The sequence below is a fragment of the Hippoglossus stenolepis genome, chromosome 14 (genome assembly GCF_022539355.2).
Source record: "Hippoglossus stenolepis isolate QCI-W04-F060 chromosome 14, HSTE1.2, whole genome shotgun sequence".
Lineage (NCBI taxonomy): Eukaryota > Metazoa > Chordata > Actinopteri > Pleuronectiformes > Pleuronectidae > Hippoglossus > Hippoglossus stenolepis.
Window position 1 is genome coordinate 16,592,022 of NC_061496.1, and position 22,167 is coordinate 16,614,188.

The following is a 22,167-nucleotide window of genomic DNA, read 5'->3' on the forward strand; positions in this document are numbered from 1 at the left end:
GCAACATACAAGTTCACCACTAGATGTTACTAAATTCTACATACTGAACCTTTAATATAACTATATTTACCACATGAAATGTGACTGAACAACAGATAAGTAAATGTTCAGTAGTGTTGGTGTATTCTAAACTTAGTCCACAAGCATCTACTTAAAAATAATTACATAAAGGTTCAGCGACCCGGAAATTGCCTGAGGTCTGTATAAAGTCGTTACCGGGCTCCTCCCTCTTGTCCAAATATGGTGATGTCTTTCTTAAAAAAAATATTAAGATGGCGACCGAAGATGACGTCACAATGGGTGGATAAAGTCTCTGGTCGCTTCCAGAGACGGCACACGCTGATCCGTCAGAGTTGAGGCAGCGGGAGAATCATGGAGAACCTGAAGCTGCTCGTCCACAGGGCGCAGGTGGACAAGCGGACAGCGGCTCTGCTGGCGGGGGCCGCCTGCGGTGCGGGAGCTGCGGTGCTGCTGATCCGGAGAGTGATCCGCTTCCGAGAGGCCAAGGTTAAGATCCAGAGAGCCAGAGAGCGGAGGACCGAGAGCCTGCAGCGGGCAGAGGAGGCTGTGCGGCGGTACAAGGAGTCGGTGAGCTGCTGGGGAGGGGAGGGGAGATGAGGGGAGGGGGTGTCTGATGAAAGAAAAGTAACCGTCACACCTATTGATACATTGACAGAAAAACAATAGTTGAATAGTTAGTAAGTAAAAAAATAAAAGTTTTGGTTAAATGTACTGGTCCCAGCTGTGCCAGATGTCATTATCTACATCTCCGTCTTATATGTCTATAATATAATAGTATACATTTTGATATATATATATTAACATATCTTGATTTTTGACTTTTGCTCAGATAAAGTAAGGAATTTAATAACATCCCCTTGGGGATTTATAATTTAGTCTTTCACTCAACATTTTCCATTTCTGTATTTTTATCCAGACTGGGCCATATGGCCAAACCTTTTGTAAAGATCAAAATTTTCATATTGATAATTATTAAGATAAATGTGGCATTGTTAGGTCAAGACGGGGTTTTGCTCCTGAGAGAATGTTGTGGTTTTAAACTCTTCTTTAAAAGCAGAGAACGACACTTGATAAACAACAAAACGTTTTATAAATTTGAGGTATAGATCAATCATGTGTTAAACCTCCTCACTGTTTGCACAATGCATAAGCAATATACATCAATATGTAATGGACCTAAGTTATATTGCCATTGATATCAATTATATAGTTATTGATTGTTTTATCCTCCAGCCCTAGTCTCCATTCTACTTTACCTATTAAAACAGTTTAACATAGACATAAAGTAGATCAGTGGATAGTGATAAGTAGGTTGATGCATTTTTCATTTGTCAACAACTTTTAGGTTGTACTGAAAATGAACTATTACTATCCCCACTGCAATGACTCTATATGTGTGTGTCCTGTAGCATCCAACAACCGACTCGGCTCTCATCTTGACGCTGACCCTCTCGGAGTTGACCAAGCAATTGCAGGAAGGCTTGCTGAGTCCAGAGGATGTGTTCTACACTTACATGGAAAAGGTTCAGTACCCGACACAACATCCCTACATGCAGCACAGAAAAACAACCATTGACATATTACATTTTGTTTCCCACTGACTTAATCAATCATTATCTGTCCAGTCATTCAATTTATTCACCCACAGTCTTTAGACTGAATTATTTGCTGCTTTTTTAATCAGGTTTGTACAGAAGCCCATTTCTGCACTTCTGTTGAAAGAAAAAAAAAAGAGCATTATAATGAGAAACATTTATTTAATAACATAGTATCTCAAAAATCATGTGACATTCTCAAAATAATAATGTAGTTTCTCAACATGATGGCTTTTTGATGTCGTTGTGTGAGTAGAAGTGTTCTTCTACGCATCCAAAAGGTCAACTGTTCCACACATACAGTCTGGGATCATACAGTGAAATAGTTTGGGGTAAAGCTGTCGTCCTCCTGATAAATACTGAGCTCCGCCAGAGCTGACAGAATGTTCTCACTACAAGAACAAGTCTTTCAGGGTGTTCTCTTCTGGCTGTTTGCCTGTCAGGTTACTGTCAGAGTGAAAGAAATGATTGTGTGTTGCGAGTCATTGCTAATAAGCATCAGGAAGTAAAAAATACATGCCAGTGTGTCTAGTTTGCAGGGAATAAGCTTGCAGTGATGAAAAAGCCCAATCTTAACGGGATAGTTCACCTAAAAATACTTCTATTCACTACCATGCTGATGGAGGGGTGGGTGAAGTGTTTTAGTCCACAAAACTCTTGAAGTTTCAGGGGTAAACAGCGCTACAGCCAAATCCAATACAATTGGATCGTGGAGTAACGTTCGCACACACAGCACAAGCTCTCGCCCAACTAACAGCGGCATTTAGGCCAAAAACTTGGTGTAAATGACGCCCTTTTGAGTGGAATTTGAATGTCGGGGCTTGCGGACACTTGGATGGCACCTACTCTGCAAGAATAAAAGTCTCCTATGACATCTGAATATGCAAAACTCCCTCAGGCATTTGGTGAGAGGTTTTCAGGACATGAAAAGTCGACACAAGGTCGTTAACACACTTGTTGAGCTGTTTAATGTGTCCATTTTTCTAGTAAGTTTGTTTATTTGTTTGATTATATAAAAACGGGGTGGCCATGATTGACAGCTGACTCTGAAGTGCGGTTGGTTGAGCACATAACCTTCTCCAGTTTACACACCAACTCCTTTTTAAGTCTTTTGACACCAAGCAAATTTAGCTTAAGTAACTATTTCTTCCTCCTACTTCAATTAGTTTTTGTCCTCTGTTTTCCTACAGACTCTGGATGTAAACAAAAAGCTCAACTGCTGCACAGGGATTTTGCTGGAGAGTTTCGATCAGCTGAAGACTCTGGACTCCAACAAGAAGGGTCTCTTGTATGGAGTTCCAGTTAGCATCAAGGAAAACTTTGCTTATAAGGTTATTTGTGATAATGTATTGTCACAGTGAATCAACAGCAATGTGCTTTACAAAGCTCAGGTGGATCTGCTGTTATCTAACACTGCTCTCTTTGTCTTGTCTTCACGTGTGAACACAAGAATCATGACTGTTCTTGTGGTGTGGTCATTAATCTGGACCAGCCCCTCCAAGAGGACGGCGTGCTTGTTGAAGTTCTGAAGAGACAAGGAGCTATTCCCTTTGTGAAAACCAACTTGCCCCAAGCCCTACTTAAGTAAATCATTCCTCAACCCAGTTGTTATGTGTTCCACACACACACACACTTGTGCGGTTGTGTACTTTCAAAACAAAAGCGTACTATGAGTTTTGATGACATAAAGGCTGTGATACTCATTTGTTTATCTGTGTTTTTATTGCCTAACTTCCAGCTATGACTGCAGTAACCCTATTTATGGGCAGACCGTAAACCCTCATAACCTCCAGAAGACCTCTGGAGGTTCGTCTGGTGGGGAGGGGGCTCTCATCGGGGGAGGCGGCTCTGTGCTCGGTTTGGGCAGTGACATAGGGGGCAGCATCCGCATTCCTGCCGCTTTCTGTGGGATCTGTGGCCTCAAGCCAACAGCACGTCGGCTAAGGTGAGTACGTGAGACAGTTTTACGGAGACTCACTCCGCAGTCACGACTCTTTCCACCAGACTTTCATCTTTATTTGTCATCTTTATTGTCAGTTCACAAGGTGTGAAGCCCATTTACAGAGGGCAAAAGTCAGGTAAGAGGAAATACACGACACATCATATAAAGCTCATGCAGACGTTAAAGAGTTGCATCATTATTACCTGGCGGTACTACTCGTGTCGTCTGCTACATTTGACAACTGTAATATTCTTATAAACTTAGTGCCTTCCTCTCCTGGACCTATGGCGAGGGATGTGGACAGTCTGGCTCTGTGTATGCAGGCTCTGCTGAGTGACCACATGTTTTCCCTGGACCCTACTGTTCCACCCATACCCTTTAATGTGGAGGTATGTCCAATGAAGTCTAATTGTATTTTAATGCATCATGAATCGCACATTTGCCTCAAAGGGGTTAACAATCTGTGGAGAACATGTGCCCTCGGTCCTTATACCCTTGAATCGGGTAAGAAAAAAGAGAGTTTTAGTGATGCTTCAGGGTCCGACATAACCAATGGCCTTGAAAAGGGCCCCGCGAATAGACAGACTGCTCCAGAGAGGGCCCTTTATGTTACGTAAATACCTGCGTAGGTTCTTCTACATGCTTGGAAGAGCAGTGTCAGTTGGTTGAAAAATGCAACTCCACAGCTCGATGCCACTAAATCCTACATGCATAATAGATAATACTCCAAGTAAACCTCATTTAAAAATATTTGGGTTGGTAATTTGTTTCTGAAACACTTTTTTTGTAAGTTACAATATGTTGATAAAGAGGTTTGAAAGTTGGTAAGATTTCACGTCACATATCAGAATTACAACAATTCTACAACTTAAATTTGTACTCCTCTCATACAGAGTCAAGAAGAGAAACATGCTGCTAACTGTAACTTATGGTGATGAAATCTCCCATGAGTGGTTTTCATCCTGTTCTTTGCACAAGGGAGTATCCGGAGTGATGTGCTCTGCTGTGATGATAATGAGTTCGGTTCATCCACCAGTGTAATGGAAACATGAAGGCAGATAATTATCCATGTCGGTCTTTTCTGTCATCATGATTTTAAATTAATTTTAGCAGGCAATGCTAATTCAAACACATAATCTCAGCTCGTTGTCAATACAGTTAAACCATTCTGTGTTTACACTTGTAAGGTTTCACAAAATGAAAATGTATTATTTCCCAGATGTACCAGAGCACCAAACCTCTGAGGATCGGTTACTTTGACAGCGACGGCTACATGCAGCCATCCCCAAGCACGGCCCGAGCCATCAGAGAAGTCAAGGCACTGTTGGAGCAAGCTGGCCACACTGTGAGACCAAACCACACCCTGACACACACCGTTTGGCCTAAATGTGGCACATGAAGTTAAAGTTTTTAATGCAGCCACTGCTCCTGTACTTTGTGTTTGTAGCTGGTGCCTTACAGTCCCCTGAAGATCCAACATGTTGCAGAACAGATGTTGATTAAGGGTGTCCTCGCAGATGGAGCTACCACCATGCTACAAAAACTGTGGGTTGAAATGTCCTTCAAGAACAGTGTAGTCAGTATTAATAAGATGATTATTTTAATGAACAGCTGCAGTGTTCAGTCTTCAAATGTGTAAAAATCCTTTTCATAAGATCCCAGACCTCGAGGTGATGTCTTCAAATTTCATGTTTTCATCAACCAACAGCTCAAAATTAAACATGATTAATATTTACACAGACACTAAAAGTTGCAACCAGGGACGTTACACAGGGAAGTTTTGTGGTGAGACGGCTAAAGGCTAAGAAGCTGAAACCTTGTTCAGATGGAGAATTTGTGAAGGAGCCTTGTTGCCACTGTGGAGCGGCTGAACCCGGAAAAAATGTCAGTTTGTCTCAAAGAACTGAGGCTGAGCGGATTACAGATACAAGATATTAAAAAAACCCACTGAAACTGTGTTAAACCTCACATAGCTGCTTCATAACTATTATGATAAACATAAGAGTAATCTCATTGACTAGATCGTTGTATCATTTTCCAATGATGTCTTATTGATTCTGCTTTAGGGAGGGAAGTCCTCTGGACCCCTGTCTCAAAGCACAGGTTGTACCCTACTCTCTACCTACGTGGGTGAAGAAAACCCTCTCATTCCTCCTGAAGCCTGTGGTGAGTTCAATCAATCGATTGATCGATGCAGGTTAGTGCTGCTCAAAGTGTTTCAAAATTGACTGATTCCCCAAGATGAGATAAACTAAATAAAAATGCTGACAGTGAAATTCCAAAGAATAGCTTTTAGCTAAAATAACAGTAAAACTTTAAAACAGATGCAATAAAAGAAGAAGAAAACACTCAATAAAATGGGGATAAAAACACATTCTAGTAATGTTAACAGGCCAGTATAATTTACTAGAATCTTAAACTTACTTAATTAAATGCCCGACTAAAGAGATGGGCTTTAAGCTTGTGATTTGAAGATTTCCACACTGGCCGTCTCTCAGGTCCTCGGGGTGAGTGTTCCAGCAGCTTGGAGCAGCATCGTACCAGAGGACCTAAGGAGCTGTACTGGTTCATACACTGTGTGATGACAGAACAGGAAGTGCTTTAAGACAAGTAAAAAAACTAATACGGAAACTGACAGGCAGCCAATTCTTTATCAACTGTAGTTGATTCAGGATATCATGTGGTTATCATTTGGTTGACCAGATATGAGGACCTTACAGTAAATTACAGTTAAAATCATTCTCATTATAAATCGTCCTTTGGAACACTTAGTTTGAAAATGACTGTGATTATTGACTGTTTCACAAAATCTTTCTTGTTTATTGTTTCATGTCATGTTTTGTAGGCTCCTCGTGCTTCTGGCGTCTTCGGTGGTATCAGTGGAGTCAGGTGAGAGAGTTGCCTTGACGTTTTGTGCTTTCGGGTTTGCTGTGTAATCACTGATTGTTTAACCACACACTGATGTAATGGGAAGAATGTCGGAACGTACTGACCCTTTCTCTCCGTCTCGTTTCCAGTTCTGTTCCAGAGCTGTGGAAGCAACACGCTGCTGTCGAGGTACTGTTAGTCCTCAGGCATTTGTTAGTCTATGTTCTGAATGCATACAAGGGGAAATGTAATTCTCACCTGTTTTCCTTAGGACTACATTCATGAAACAATAGAAGATTGGAGAAGATGCAACATAGATGTGCTGCTGTGCCCGATGTTTGGACCTGCTTTCAACTTCTTATACTGCGGCCAAGTTACCAGTACGGTAGACTTAACTAATGTCAAATATCTGCATGAGTGTAGTGTGGGAGACTCTGTCTCTGCTGATCAATTCTATAAATCATGGATAGCTGTACAATACAAGGAACACATCACTTAAATGTTTTGGATGGTTTTGGTAATACTGTCATAATGATCTTTCTATTTACCACTTATTTCAAAAAAGTGTCATCAAAAATACCATGACACCGTATAAATGATTCAAAGCTGCTGCCTGTCTTCCCGTGAGTTTGCTCCCGGGAAAATTGATAAGATGACAACAATCGGAGAGCTCATACCTGCTGATCAACTTTCTCACCAAATTGAGATCAGATACTTAGAATATGTACAGAGAAATGTTCTGCAAATATCTCTTATTAGATGCATGTAAAACACACATCACCTGCAAACATCACATGCCTAATAAGAATATTTATTGTCTGGATCCAATTTCTAAGATCCCTGCATTATGTCTTGAGAAATTGACAAAAATTTCAAAAAACACGCTCTGTCACAGTGAAAAAGTCCTGAATGTGTCCCCTGCTTTGGATACGCACCAAGATGCAACAGTTTCTTTACTGACACATACCGCGTCCTTCCACCAGGTGTCATGTTGATCCTTCCAGTAGTTTTTGCAGAATCCTGAAAACTAACTAACAGACAAACAAAACAGAAACATGACCTCCCTCACTGGCGGAGGTTATGATGTTGCAATTACCTACTGATAATTACATCAAGATGCAAACATGGATGTAACGTAATTATTTGCCAAAAGAAAAAAAAAAAAGTGATAAAACACTTGACAACAGCATAAAAATCATCACCTTACTGACACTGTCCATACAGAACAGTGATAATAACACTGTTATAAAACCCAGTGGATCCCAGTGACTAACTTCTTTCTGTTGTCTTTCCTTTCAGCTGTTCTCACGTACACGATGCTTTACAATCTCCTGACCTTTCCGGCCGGCGTAGTTCCCGTTACCACGGTGACTGCAGAGGATGAGGAGGAGCTCAAGCACTATAAGGGCTTTTATCAGGACCGCTGGGACAAGCTCTTCAAAGAGGTAAGAAACACCTGCCAGAGTGAGATGACTGCCAAATGACGTAAGACTGGTCCTATTCTGTTAGGACTCAAATTATATTAAGAGTTTATTCGGTGAAATAAATAAATGCCAAAGATGCACCTTCAAGTATTCTACTGCGAGAAATGCCAATAAATGACTTGCAGTTGTAATGATGAGATGATGATGTAGCCACTTTGCATTTCTACTTTCGTTTTGTTTGACACTTTTTGTGGTGGTTTTTCATCACTGTCTTGTTGATCTGTGTCTCTTTGTACTTGTTGGATTGACTTTCCCGCAAGAACTATTGAGAGTCACTTCACAGGCTCTGTTTGTACTGGCTCACCTTCATTTAGTTTGTGTTTCTGTGCTCATTCCCAAACTTAAAGCGATAGTTCACCCAGAAATTAAAATTCACTCATTATCTACTCCCCATTATGCCGATGGACGGGTGGGTGAAGTGTTTGAGTCCACAAAACACTTTTGGATTTTCAGGGGTAAACAGTGTTGCAGCCAAATCCAATACAGTTGCATAAATAATTGACCTATCTTCAGACGTAAATGAACAACAGAAAAAAATCACAACATGCCTCCATACTGCTCGTGTGGTGTCATGCGCGTGTCCGGGAACCCCGACATTCATATTGGACTCGACATAGGGGTGAGTAGATAATGAGTGCATTTTTATTTCTGGGTGAACTATCCCTTTTTAAAGTTTCAGTTAGTCCCCCTCTTAAAACTGTACTTCCACAGTTGGTCAGCAGGTGGAGGCAGCAGACTGTGGTGGTTACTGACTGTTGACTGACTGGGTGTGTGTCTGTGCTCAGGCTGTGTCTGGAGGCGAGGGTCTGCCTGTGGCGGTGCAGTGCGTCGCCCTGCCGTGGCAGGACGAGCTCTGCCTGCGTCTCATGAGGGAGGTGGAGCATCTGGTCAAACAGAGCAGGAAGTAAAGCCTGGAGGCCACAGGTGGAACTGCAAACCCCAGAGGCTTCAGGTTTGTGAAAACACAAACAAGAAGCCAGCGACTAGAATCCTTTTTTGATGAAGATGGTCTTTGAAGAAGTGAATAGCCAATGGAACTTTAACTTTTTTAAAAGAAGTTGATGCACTTAACATTATTTCTGGGCAAGATTGTTTGGGTTTTTGAAAATATAGGTTAACTGAGGATAATAGTTAAGTTCACCTGTGAAGTTTTTATTCATTCTTTGACAAATCTTTAATGTTTTAATTTAATTGTATTGGGCTTCTATTTGTCTTTTATTGGTACAACAATCTTACTGACATTAGATAGATTTTTTTCCTACCTTTTGTGAAATCAAGTATCTGATTTGGTGAAATGAGCTAAACATTTGATCTGAGGCACTGTTTCATATTTCATACAACATTGTATGAAGTCATTTAATTCACATCACTTCTGGGCAAAGAGGCACCGTGACCACATGCACATTTGTTTCTATTTGAATTTATAATGAACACTGAATTGTTTTTTATTGTTCATGTCTGAACTTGAAACGTACTGTGATCTGATGTCTGAGAATAAAACATCTGATTTCTCACAGAGGAAGCACCACTGAAATGTTGCAATTTGTTTTCTTTTTTTAACTAGAATTTGAGATGGTTTTCAACGATACAAAATATGCCTTTTTATACAACTTTATTTTTCATTTCTCAACAGTATAAAACATTATTTATCTATTAATGCCCACTCCAAAATATATACAGACTTAATAAAGCCAAACAAAACTTACACAAAAGATTCAAAAACAATTATTGTCCACTCCAAGTATGATACTCAGTAAAAACACAGAATTTGTTTTTTTAATGTCAGAGCCAAGATGCTGATATGATCCACTGCTCCCTCCGCCGTTCATTTGTTTGAGTTGATATTTGCAGCTTTTTAAAAAACAGTACTTCAAATCCCAGTGTGTTGTTTAATCTGAAATGAACTAACTTCCTGATGCACCTTCACCATCATTCACTCAGCAGCTGTAAGGCCTCACACCCTCTTCTTTCACTTTCTTTTACCGTCCCCTCCGCCTCTTCATCACCGTGCCACAGATGAGTGCAGATCATGTTCATTCCTATTGTGAGCGATTGTGGCCCTGATGCCATCACAGGAAACAGAAAAGAGATAAAGAAGACTAATGACACATGGCGCCTCCATCCACGAGGCCAGCGAACAATGTCGTCGTATTGTGATTACTCCCGTGCTATTGTAAATATGTGTTTCTGTTGGGTTTACATAAATTTACATATGTTTTAAAAACTCTCCAGGGATGGGAAACCATTAGGGACAACGTTAGCGTTTTCCATTACAGACGCCTGTGTTAGCACTCGTGTCGTGATTGAATGGAAATGGCCGCGTGTGCGTGTGGCAGAGGAAGGAGGGCACATTAGGCGAGGAGAGGAGAGCTGGAATTGAGAGGTTGTTCTTAGCATTATCTGTGGCACATAGAGAGAGAGAGTGTGGCTCTCACTGTGCCACTCAGTCAGGGAGCATTAAGCTTTAAGAGGCAGTGAAGAGACTCAGGTCTTCAGAGGGAACTGACATTGTTCATAAATCCCTCAGGATCTGAGACAGAGGCAGCGACACACACACACACACACGCACACGCACGCACACACAAATCCATCCTTCAAATTGGCCTATTAAATACATTCACCATTTACAGGTTGGCAGGTGTGTGCATAATACTCTATTATACATAATTATAAATCTATTTGAATATTCTATATAAACTGTAGCTATTTAAAACTTTAAAGATAATCAGAGCACAAGTGATATAGTGCAAAAGATAATTTTACCAAGTAAGGCAGTTTAAACAAAATACTCCTATTTAAAAGAAATGGGTAAATATATTCAAACTAATTTCCACAGATTTTTCCATGCAATCCTTTCATTCAAACATTACTTGCGTAAAACACATATGTACATGTCATATTTGTAAATTGTAAAAAATCTAAACAAAAAGAAGAGAAGTAGGAGGCCAACTTTCAGGCCTTGGTTGTACATTAGTAAATGTAACAAAAACAACCTCTAATATACCTTGAAATAACTATTATTCTTGTAATAAGTCAAATCCAATCTAACATGACAACTGTCCTCACCGCTGTTCAGTTTCTGGGTTAAAACGTGATGAGAACATGAAACCACAGTCTCATTTCATGAACTCTTTGTTTTTATGGGCCTTTTTCAGAGACGATATTTTGACATGTCACATGACTGAATTCCGTTTAGCTGCTTCACTTCCAGGGTTCTGGTGTTGAGCTGGTTCACTATCGCACCGTCATGACTCACCGCAACACGAGTTACACAGACTCATGCATTAGTTGATATGAGTTATTAATCCATATTGTCAAAAAAAAAAGCCTGTTAAACATCAGGAAGACAATAGTTAAGACAAGGGGACAATTAGCCACATTTATATATATTAATAGGGGCTATTCATTTTAATAAAGGAGAAACGTGTTTTATTTGTGCGAGTGTATGACAGGAGGTGCTTGTGTGCATATATTGTGCACCTGTCATGGAAACTAAGCATGAGGTGTTAACAATTTAAATCCAACCAATCATCTCTCTCTGTGACGGCTGTCGTGACACAAGTTGCTTCATTTAAACCACAGACCAAACCCCTCTGTATTCGCTATGTAGTCACAGCAAGACAGAACTAGATTCATGTTCGATTTAAAGCAAACATTTCAATATCAAATCATCTGGAATGAAAATGTCTCTAGTACTGATGACTAACATCCAGTTGGGACACCAGTGGCTCTCATCGAGCCCCTGTGCATCACTTTGCAGCTCACAAATATAAATAAGCCGTTGTGCACAAAGGGGAGACAGAGTAATGGCTGATGAACAGAGTACTGCTGCACAATTTTAAGCTTTAAATACTTATTTTCACCATTGCTAAAATGTACGATAAACCCTCAGTGTCAGCGTAAGAGACTGTTGTGAATGTCATGATGCTAGAAGTGTCCTCAAATATTCAACATCAGAACTTGTGAAACAAAGTGAGAAGAGTTGAAATAGTTTGAGTTAGACGTAGAAGGCATCTGGCCAAAAGCTCAGCCTGTTGTAATCATACAGCAGAACGGTTAAACAGCCCCGGCAGGCCGAGGTGCTCTTCTCATGTAACGTCTCATTGATAAGAGCAGCAAACACCTCATTTACAGGAACCTTAGGCTGTAAGATCAGGTACTTTAAAAGCTATCCAAACACATTCAGACCCTGCCTGCGTGCCAGCAAATAAAACACCTTGATATCGCCACAACTAACCTAGGATGATTCTGTCTTAATGTCCCATTTCAGGGACCAAGGAGCCCATAGTCTTTATGGCTCCTCAGAATTGCACGAAGTAATGTCTGACGCAGCGGGGCTCTGGCCTTTCAGATGATCAAAGTGACAAGTTCATCCTGCAACCAGAGCCACTTACAGGAGACATCAAGAAGCCGCAAGATTGGCAGCTTTTAGGTCTTTGGTGCATTTCATCAGCCATTTCCCCAGCAGAGGCGACATGCTGCGGAGGACGAGTAGGAGGAGGGGAAGGCAGATTAACAGACAGCTGATACAGGTGTACAGGCGGTATCAAACAGCAGCTCTGTCAATACAGCAGCCTCCAAATTTCTTCAGAAGGGGCTGGGATCCCCGAAGTATGTCCACCGATCTCACTATGACAGGATTAACTGGGAGCTCCGTATGATTTTCTCAGATTCTGTGACTCAACAATTCAGTGATCCACGTTCTATCGGCTTTAAAGGCCCCTATCCCAAGTTTGAAAAGCTTACCCCTCGGACAAGGGACATTCTTTTTCTCCCATCCAGTTCCGCTTTTCGCCTTTTTCGCTGCATGCAGTTATTCATCAACCCAAGCGTCTTCGCCAGCTCTCCCATCCTCCCTTCTCTGCACATCTGCTAGGTCTGAGTTTTCCTTTCTTTCCGCCGGTGCCTTGCTTGGCCCAAGGCCCTTATAGCCAAATTGGTTTACATTGGAGAGATAAATGCTCTGCAAATGCGCTTAAACACGTACAGTAAAAAATGCAGACAGTGCGTGTCAGGATTATCACCCAAGTCAGGGGGAGAAAGGAGAGCGTCTCTGTAGCACAAAGCTGGGGAGCCAGAGTGAAGCCTGCAGATATAGTCCGTCTCATCCACTTCTCAGGAGAAAGAGAGGATTTAGCATTTGCATGCTAGTCTGTAATTCCTGGCATTATATAACTTGTCGCCAACAATCAAACTCCTGTGGTATTGTGAAAGTATTGTTTCACATGGGTGAGCAAAGTGTGGAGTTACACTCCTGGGGGAAGGGGTTTTCGGTGGCAGCATTAAGACAGCTGGTCCAAGATGTATGACAGAGACCACCCTATCAGCCCAGACAAGAAAACCAACATTCAGCAACACGACATCAGGCCCGACTGGAGAATGTGTATTTTAAATTCCTCTCAAAATAAATGACTCACCTGAACATGGAGCTGATCCAAAATGCTTAATCTTTGGGAAGAAAGTGATGGCATTGCTAATCGCTGGCATTACTAATTGCGTTGTATGAAAGAACCATGTTTAAAATGTATATTTTCACATTTGAAATGTCTGTAAACCACATGTTTCAATTTGTTATGCTCTACACTTAATGTGCAACATCTACAATTCCCATGTTGATCCATAATGTGAATTTATCACATGGAAAAATGTCCCAAGTCACGTACGTTTTCACATTTGTGCTGTTTTCACATTTGATGGAATTCAGCACTTTGCACAGGCCCTGCTGCTTGAAATGAGCTTGTTGGTAAATTTTGTATTTTCTAGAGAAATCATTTTCTTTACATGGCTCCAGGAGATTTTTTTATTTTTTGTATTTTTGTTACTGTAAATAAATCCCTTGAGAGACCGAAACCGACTTCCCCATCATGTCAGTGGCACTTCATCCACAAATCCATGTGGATGCATTTTATTTTTTCAAATGAGTAAAATGGCAATCTATACATTTTTTAGGCAAAGTGATATAAATCAGCTGGGCACTGTAGTTTTTACCAAACGTATCTCTAACAGGAGAACATAGTTTTATTTATTGGGGACTATTTTCAGCTACGGATTTATACACATTTGAATGGTGGATGTGTCAACTTGAAATAAACTTTAATGTCCCTGTTTATCATAATTAAGGAACAAGCCAGTACAATTGTATGTATTATACAGAGGAATAAGGTATGCCAGATTTTGATTATAGGCTATACTAAAGATACTTTTTAATAAGATCTGTTCATTGTTGGTTTTGATAATTTTTATTGAAATATCACTGCAATCAAAAAATCTCAAATATCACAAGAAATGTCCTTTTATGAAACAAAAAAAACTTAGTCTGAGTCTTTGTCCCATCTCCAGGTGAAAGAGCTCTCACTTGGTGAAAACAGGCAGGTTTTATTCAGGCAATGTGAATCTTGTTGTGTTCTGAAGATTCAGGAAATGTTCCCCTCTCTTCCCACCTGCTGCTGCTCCTGCTGCTGCCGTCCCCTGGGGGACACCGTGCACGCTGCTGTCCCTGTCCACCAGCATCAGTGTAAAAACCCCTCCACATGCTCTGCCATGGGGATTTGGGTGTAAAACTTCCACAGTTCCTCCCCCCTCTCTCCAAAAAGCGCCCCCACCCCTTTTCTCATCCCCATGACCTACCCCTCCCTCCAAATCAACACCGTCCCCCTCAGACCTCCCAACACAAAGCCCTCAGTGCAGGCCCGGCACAGAAATCATAGCACACCATTCAATCATTGTTTTTTCCCCTCTCTCACCCCTTTTATGGTCCCACTAAAGGTTTTAGCCGGGCAGAGAAGGAGGGCTGTCACTGAGGAAACCTTAGCCCATTGATGAAGTGACAGGAGCTGCCAGAATATGATCCTAATCCTGTTTCCAGCATTCTTTTAGCCCGCTGGCATCGCAATTCCTCCACACATTCTCTAAGCTGTCAACTAGGAAAATCCCTCTAATAGCGCATTGCCCAGATACACATCAAAGAGCTCCTGGAAACCTTCAGCGGCTTAGCTGCCATAGACACACTCACACACACCCACTCACTCACACTCACTCACACACACGCACACATACACACAAACACACAAACACACCGTTCCCAGTGATTTACACCCTTTCCCAACACAAAACACGGAGGTTCATGACAAATTGACCACATATTTAAACAGTGTCTGAGAATAACCTGAGGGAATTTGTACAAAAATTGACTTTTCAGCCCCAAAATTATTTTTACTCACTGTAACAGGCCCCATCCTAATTCCCTCGCCCCTCTCGCCTCCTCCTCTGCACTTAGAAAGTGATATAATCTTTACGGTCATGGAGCGAGGAGCCGCAGAGGAGCAGGAAAAGAACAGGTGTCTGAACTTTGCTGACTCCGGGATCTCTTTCAGCCCCATTTTATCTCATTCTATTCTTACTTAATCCATCGATATCCCGACCGAAGGTAATCTTCTTATGGCAAAGCATTCTGTTTCGGTGCAGCCAAACCTCGATTGACAGGGTGGGGGTAGAGAGAGAGTGTGAGGGGAGGGTGGTGGGTGGGTTTACTGGATTGGAGACTCTTTAGAGCCTGACACTGTGCTTCAGTCATTTCATTTAGGATTAGTTATTCTACACCGGGTGAACAAGTGGCAGGCTCTCCCCCATGTGGCATGTAAACCTCACCATTGACGCCGGTGGACCTCCTGTGTCTAAATAATTCACGGTTAATCAAGGTGTCTTCAGCGGAACAGTTTAACTTACATTTTCACTGTAGAAGTTGGAGTTGGACTTGATGTGTGTGGAAATCAAGACTAATTCTTTTTTAAGGTTCAGTTTTCTGTCAGTCCCACTCTGAGCCGTCAGAGGAACTGGATTCGGCACACCCTCCACTAATCCCTCTCCTGTTGCCGACTAACTCTCACATGAGAAACTTAGACAGAAGTGTTTTAGAAGACGATAATGTGTGAGTGCATGTTTTAATGAATGTTGTTCTTGTCCAGTCCCCTCCTGACTCACCTTTCAGCTAACTTGGGTCCAAAGTTTCGGGAAAATACAAAACTGCCACTTGGGAAATTAGAAAGTATTTCTATTTCCTTAATTCATGCAGGAATATTGTTCCAGATGGTCTTTTAGGTTCCTGTTTGCTTTGGAAAATGGCAAAATGAAGCATCGTGAACAAGTGCGAGTAAACATTTCCATGCTGTATTCCAACCAACGACACTGACAACAGGAATCATTCTTATTTGTGATTTATTCCCTTGAATTAAACAGATAAATTACTCACATTCAAAACCATTGAGAAATACATGTCTTGAATCTACAGTGATATAGTACATAGAGATCTGGCTAGTGCGTCTCTCTGGCGACCTCGATCTGGCACCCGAGTTAGCAAAAATATACGTGGGCTGGGTTCATATTTATTTGTTACTGTGCCTCCTCCTTTTCTTTAGGTCCTTTGCTTAAGAGCCACAATTGCTTCACACAAAAAGGAGACATGAAGTTACACTGAGGGATATTTACAACGCTCAATGGATTCTTGCAGGCAGAGCTGTGACTTTAAACAAGTAGAATGGCGTGTCATCTACAAAGAAACACATTTGGCTCGAGGATTATAATGAATGATCGGAGGTTTATTTGTGATGTTCGATCTGATGTGACTTCATTCTGCGTTGTGCGGCTGTAAGCCATGCTTTAGAGGGTGCACACATGCATAGTTCACGTTCATGGTGTTGGATTATGGAATGCTTTAATGTCGGTTGTTGGTCCTGGAAAGAGAACGTCAGCTCTGTGGTTCAAGACTTGCTGCCCCATCTTCACCAAGGAGACTCGATTCATGGTGAACAGCTGGCATTAGGCTTGAGCTGTTGACCAGAAGGAGTCAAACACAAGCAAGATCCACACGGGCAGGAGGAAGTGTTCAGTCGTAACTCCAGTCCAGGTGGGATTATTCTTTATTTTTTTCTTTTTTTTCATCTATTCATTCAAGACCATTGAGTTCTTCTTATAATCTTGTTTTCTGTTCTGTCCAGCAGAGATGTTCTTCATGTTTGTCATGAGCTCTCAGCAGTGAGCTACATGCCAACTTGCTGTGCTCAACAACCGCGGGCCCCAAGCTGAGAAAGGGCCCCTTCAGTGTCTGCTCTGAAACACACTTGTTGTCTTCATAAAATAAGTTGTTGCTACTCTTTGTTGTGCTGCTCGGGTTTTGAAATTGAATTTAGTTGGGAGTCTGAAAAACTGCAAAATGTCCTCAGTAGTTGTTAAAGTAGGAAACAGATTTTGAACTGAGGAATTTTAGAATGATCATTTTGGCAGCCAATTGGGTAGCAGACAAAAGATCGGATTTATTTCTCAATGTGTTTTTGGATTGATACACATGGTTGCTGACGGTGATGAGAGGCCAAGAGGAAAGTGTCGGGGAGCCAGAGTGACTTCCTGTGGACAGGGCCCATAATTCATAGCTACGAAACAGAGCAACAGCCCAACGTAGAAACTGAGCAGCCTGAGCTTCAGTTGGGGAGCGTGTCCAATCCCAGCGAGGCTGCGTGCTGCTTAGCCCTCATGCGGAGGTTCTCAATGCTCGTTGTCTTGCTGTTGAGGCTTCCCGGGATGCTTCCCGGGAGGCTGCCTGGCGCCGGCTGCATCAGCGGGCTGTTCCACACCTGCTGGGCCTGTGACAGCGACTGGTAATAGGACTGGCAGGGCAGTGAGCCCAGCGGGGGCGGCATGTTGACGTTCATGCCCAGGTAGGGCAGAGAGGACTGCGTGCTCATGTCGAAGGACGGGTAGTGCACCATGTTGCTGGTGGCGGCCATGTGCTGCCGAAACTGTTCCTGCAGACGAAAGAGGCTGAGGGGGGACGAGGCGTAGGAGTTGCTCTGAACCATACCGCCACTCGCACTGCTGGAGGACGGCAAGGCAGGGGAGCTCAGGGGAGAGTCTGAAGGAAAGAAAGGGAGAAGCAGGACGTTAGCATGTTTCTACACGGACGTCTATATATATAATTTTCGTGTTAATCCTGTACTAATTGTGTGCTTTTGTTTAGCATATAGAAACTATCCATAGTCTTACCTGGTGCAGGGCTGAGTCGTTTGCAGGATGGGGAGCTGCTCCCTGGCTGCGCTCCCGCCTCCCCCTGCGTCTCCCCCCTGATCTTCACCCTCGTCTCCCCCCTCATTTCGTCCTCTTCTCTGTCAGCATTATCTTCCGCTGCTGACTCGCTGTCCGATGGCTCAGGGGAGGTGACGTTGACTTCCACGCTCATCTCGTCAGGCTGGGGCCGTGCCGCCTCCGGCCTCTCCTCTGAGTGACAGGACGAGAGGGAGGAGGGGAGGGGAGGGGTGCGGGCCTCAGGAGCCAGGGTGGTGGTGGTAGTGGTGTTGGCGGTAGTGAGGTCAGTCTTGGAGTCCTCTGGAGAGCCGTCTGCTGCTCCTGACGCCTCCTTCTGTTTCTGGAGCTGCTCCTTCTGCAGGCTGCGCTGCTTCTTACGAAACTTGGCCCGACGGTTCTTGAACCAGACCTGGAAAACAGATGAACACATGTTGAGCTTGGGCTAAACACAGTAAAGACAGTGGTCCTGGCCAGTCCATTTTCCCCTTTAATGATACAAGATTGCCTCTGGCTTTTTACCTGCACTCGTGCCTCGGGCAGGTTGGTGCACATTGCCAGACGCTCACGCATCACCACATCAGGATAGTGGGTCTTCTGGAAGGTTTTCTCCAGGGCCTCCAGCTGCTGGGCGGTGAAGGCCGTGCGACTCCGCCGCTGCTTACGGTGCTGGGAGCCATACCGGGCCTCAAGGATAATGTCTTGAAATGTGCAACCGTTGAGAAACAAGAAACACGACCAGTTTAATTAAAGGGACAGGGCAAAGGGCAGCTGATCAAAACAAAAGCATGAGGAGCTGAAAAGCAAAATGAGCAACTGCTTCTTACCAGCAAGTCTCTCTGCAAGAGTGAGCGCATGCACTGAGGGCCTGTAGTCAGGAGTGTGCTGGGCCTGTTGCGCCGCCTGCTGGTGGAGGTTGTACATGGCGCTCAGTGAGTTCATGGCGTGGAGAGAGTAGCCGTTCACCCCGTAGTGCTGCATGACTGAAGTGTTTTCTGCGGAGGAAAGAAACAAACTGCTGTGAGGGTCAGGCCACCAACAAACAGAACGGTTCTCTGGCGGAAGTTTGGTTACTTTAAAAATGAGGAAAAGCTGTATAATATGGTTTTATATTTAAAATAGTAACAGGGGGAAATGGCCTTTAAACGCTGCGCTTCTGTGGAATAGTTCCTTAAATTTATTAGAGCAGACGACTCTAGAGGAGATTCAGAACTTGAAAGATCGAAAAGAAAGTTTGTTGAAAGAAACCAAACAGAATTTTTATGGAAATCTGGGGTTTTACATCTAAACAGTCAGAACAAACTTATTTCAAATTGTTACTTTTAATTGTTAATCTTTATTTTCAACTATAATTTATTTAAAAAAATCTATTTTGTGGTTTAAGAATCCACTGCGGCAACAGAACAATTTTTTACAGGCTTTTTAACATAATATCTTAAAGTGAGCTGAGAAAAATGATTCGTGCAATTTTCCAGTTCCAGAAAAATACAGCGTCATATTTACGATTTATTAATTCAAGTATATGTTGCAGAGGTCTCAAGTTTAAATTTAAAAAAGAGTGTAAATTTACTGCACTATTTTATTATTTAATTTAACATGTCGTGTCATTGTATCAGGAAACATTTAGCGCGATTTAATTATAATAGTCATATAATAATTTATTCACAGTGGTCAGCAGTGATGATGTATAGCTATTCATTTAATAAATAATAAAATAATAATTTAAATCACTGTCATCAGGTTGACAAACCAATGACAATACAATTTATTGTGGGTTTTTCTTTCTCGTTTCATTATTTTCAAATTAAAAGTTCAGTCTGAAGTGTTTTTAATTTCGGGCGCTGTGTGAAACCTCCGCAGGCTGCGCTGACAGAGGAGGATATTTACTTTGCTCCCAGAGAGTTTGCCTGCAGTGGGGCAGCAGTTTATTTCAATCTGTGTCGGGTCCCAGGTCAGTTCAGGCGCCTGCAGGCTGACGGAGATGTGTGACAGCTCCTCGGTGAAATGTGCACACAGATCCCCCGTCGGGCTCCAGTCTAATGTGGGGTGCAAATAGGTTCCTACTATACCAGACTATTAATTTATCACCAGGCCTGACACGTGAAAGGTGGCCCGTGTGCGTGCGTGCGTGCGTGCGTGTGCTTGTCTGATCAAAACGTGTGACTAATGCAATAACAATTTTCTTTCTTCGTGCGTCTATTTCATTGCATTATTTTTACTAAATCAATCTCTGGCTGGATTGGTGTAATCTGTTCGCGTTTTTAAATCTTCCCCATAATGCTCCTCTTCCAGGACAATGTCACTCTGCAGCCTCGGGCTCTGATTTAAGCCTAATTATGCTAATTGCTGTGGATTTATGAGTTACACAGGTTTAGTGAATTCTGCCCTCGGGCCCGCAGCTCTGGCGTCAGCAGCAACACAACTAACCCGAGGACATTGATGGGAAAATAATGACTCTGTAAAGTGGAGTCAATTCAACTCCGTGTAATGTTAAAGGAAACACAAACAAGTGCGTCTGCCACAAAGAAAACCATTATCAGCTGATTAGGACTCAATTCAAAATATAAATTTGCATCATTAACGTTAATTCTTAGCCCTATATTATATATATATATATATAGCCTATACATATATTGAAGATATTGAAGACTTGACACCACGAATCCATAATGAATGTAAATAACCACACAAAGACATATATCTAGTAAATATAAGATATTGAAGAATATAATAAGTAGCCTATATAAATAGTATATACACATAGCTTATACATAGAGGGTATGGGAGATATTTAACAATGTATTGAAGAATTGACGTTAATATTGCACAATGCATGTAAGTATATATATAATATATCCTTTTCATATTTGATAAATATTCCTCATGTATATATTTTCCTTCTTTTTGGGCACTTTAAGGCACTTTAGGCTATAAATGACGTCAAGTTCAGACATGTGGTTATAAAAGTGAAACAAGTTGAAACAAACGCAGGTAAAAAGTTGAACATATTAATGAAACCCTCTTTTTTTTTGTCGGTTTAATTCTTTTTAAAGAAAACTAATCACACTCTATGAACTAAAGCTCGTGCGCCGGAGAAACTTCCACTCGGGAAACTTCTTACCTCTCCTCTCTCTCTCTGGTGAGAAATATGTCCACGATCCGAGCCTCCGAGTATTTTCCCTCTCAGATCTTCTCCTCTAAAATCCGCGGGTTGTTCATGTCCTCGCTGGATCCGTGTTTTCCGCTCTTCTCTCAATATCCTGCCTGAGTCCCGGTGCGTCCCGCTGCTGCTGCGGCTCTCTGCGCTCTCTCCTCTCCGTGGATGTGGGAGGATGCTGAGCTGCCATGTATCGGCCTTTAAAGCGACCCCCGGGCGGGGTCAGTGGGGCGCTGCGCACGCTGCTGCTCTCTGCCAATCACGTCGCTTCACGGTCTCCCCCCCACCCTTCCTCACACCTCCTCACCCCCCTCCCTCACATTACACCTCACAGATGATTTCTGCATCCGAGCCGCAGACCGACGATCTGTTTGTATTCTTAATTTTATGCATTGTATTTTTTTTTTTATATTATCCTAATACCCCATTAACATTTAGTACTATTTTTGGAGTTGACATTATTAATATTAATACGACAGTAATATTTAAGTTTTGTTAGAAGAGAAATTCAATATAAAGATTGAATTCTATTGATATGTTAAAGCTGTTTAAACATGACACCTTGTATTTTTAAATATCACGCATTTACTTTTATATTTTCTCAATAGGAAGTAATGCTGGGGTCAGAATCCTATTTACTGCAAACATCCTTTAGTTTTAAATTGCTTTATCCTTTTTAATACTATTGATAAAACGACATTTTATAAAATATAGACAGGCTATCTTATATTTTTTTATGACTAAACAACTTTTACAAATGTGAAGAATTCAGACTTTAGAATATATTGAAAGTAAATATGTACTATGCAGTGCAAAAAGTATTTGAAAATGTCTCTAAACGCTTGAATTCAGCCCCAAGAGGTTTATTATAACAGAGGTGTTCATGAAATGATATGCGTGTGCTCAGTAACGGTCCTGTATACTTTCTGCAGCACGGTGACTCTCCAGGTTAATTCGGAGCTTTAATTTGATTTGCTCCTTCAGTCTCTGCAGAGATGCTGCATGGTGGCGCACAGCCTCCAGCAGCAG

At 42.0% G+C, this 22,167-nt stretch overlaps 2 protein-coding genes across 2 annotated transcripts; one reads left to right on the forward strand and one right to left on the reverse strand.

Moving 5' to 3' along the window:
- Window positions 1-256: 256 nt before the first annotated feature.
- Window positions 257-9,444, forward strand: LOC124854826 (vitamin D3 hydroxylase-associated protein). The gene is made up of 15 exons (XM_047343288.1): window positions 257-588; window positions 1,431-1,544; window positions 2,807-2,947; window positions 3,067-3,200; window positions 3,355-3,561; window positions 3,654-3,694; window positions 3,823-3,947; window positions 4,778-4,903; window positions 5,006-5,103; window positions 5,625-5,724; window positions 6,404-6,447; window positions 6,576-6,615; window positions 6,698-6,806; window positions 7,726-7,871; window positions 8,696-9,444. Exons 1-15 carry the CDS (start codon window positions 373-375, stop codon window positions 8,816-8,818), a joined length of 1,764 nt encoding a protein of 587 aa, XP_047199244.1. The 5' UTR covers window positions 257-372; the 3' UTR covers window positions 8,819-9,444.
- Window positions 9,445-16,107: 6,663 nt separating this feature from the next.
- On the reverse strand, window positions 16,108-21,299 carry LOC124854751 (diencephalon/mesencephalon homeobox protein 1-A-like). Its single transcript, XM_047343084.1, has 5 exons — window positions 21,103-21,299; window positions 18,809-18,976; window positions 18,504-18,682; window positions 17,946-18,393; window positions 16,108-17,814 (listed from the first exon to the last, which is right to left on the reverse strand). Exons 2-5 carry the CDS (start codon window positions 18,960-18,962, stop codon window positions 17,384-17,386), a joined length of 1,212 nt encoding a protein of 403 aa, XP_047199040.1. The 5' UTR covers window positions 18,963-18,976; window positions 21,103-21,299; the 3' UTR covers window positions 16,108-17,383.
- Window positions 21,300-22,167: the final 868 nt, after the last annotated feature.

Coding starts and splice junctions, on each gene's coding strand:
- LOC124854826 (XM_047343288.1), top strand. CDS start 373: ATGGAGAACCTGAAGCTGCTCGTCCACAGGGCGCAGGTGGACAAGCGG. Junction 1,545..2,806: donor TCTACACTTACATGGAAAAG/GTTCAGTACCCG, acceptor GTTTTCCTACAG/ACTCTGGATGTAAACAAAAA. Junction 5,104..5,624: donor ACCACCATGCTACAAAAACT/GTGGGTTGAAAT, acceptor ATTCTGCTTTAG/GGAGGGAAGTCCTCTGGACC.
- LOC124854751 (XM_047343084.1), bottom strand. CDS start 18,962: ATGCAGCACTACGGGGTGAACGGCTACTCTCTCCACGCCATGAACTCA. Junction 18,394..18,503: donor TGCCCGAGGCACGAGTGCAG/GTAAAAAGCCAG, acceptor TCTGTTTTCCAG/GTCTGGTTCAAGAACCGTCG. Junction 17,815..17,945: donor ACGACTCAGCCCTGCACCAG/GTAAGACTATGG, acceptor TCTTTCCTTCAG/ACTCTCCCCTGAGCTCCCCT.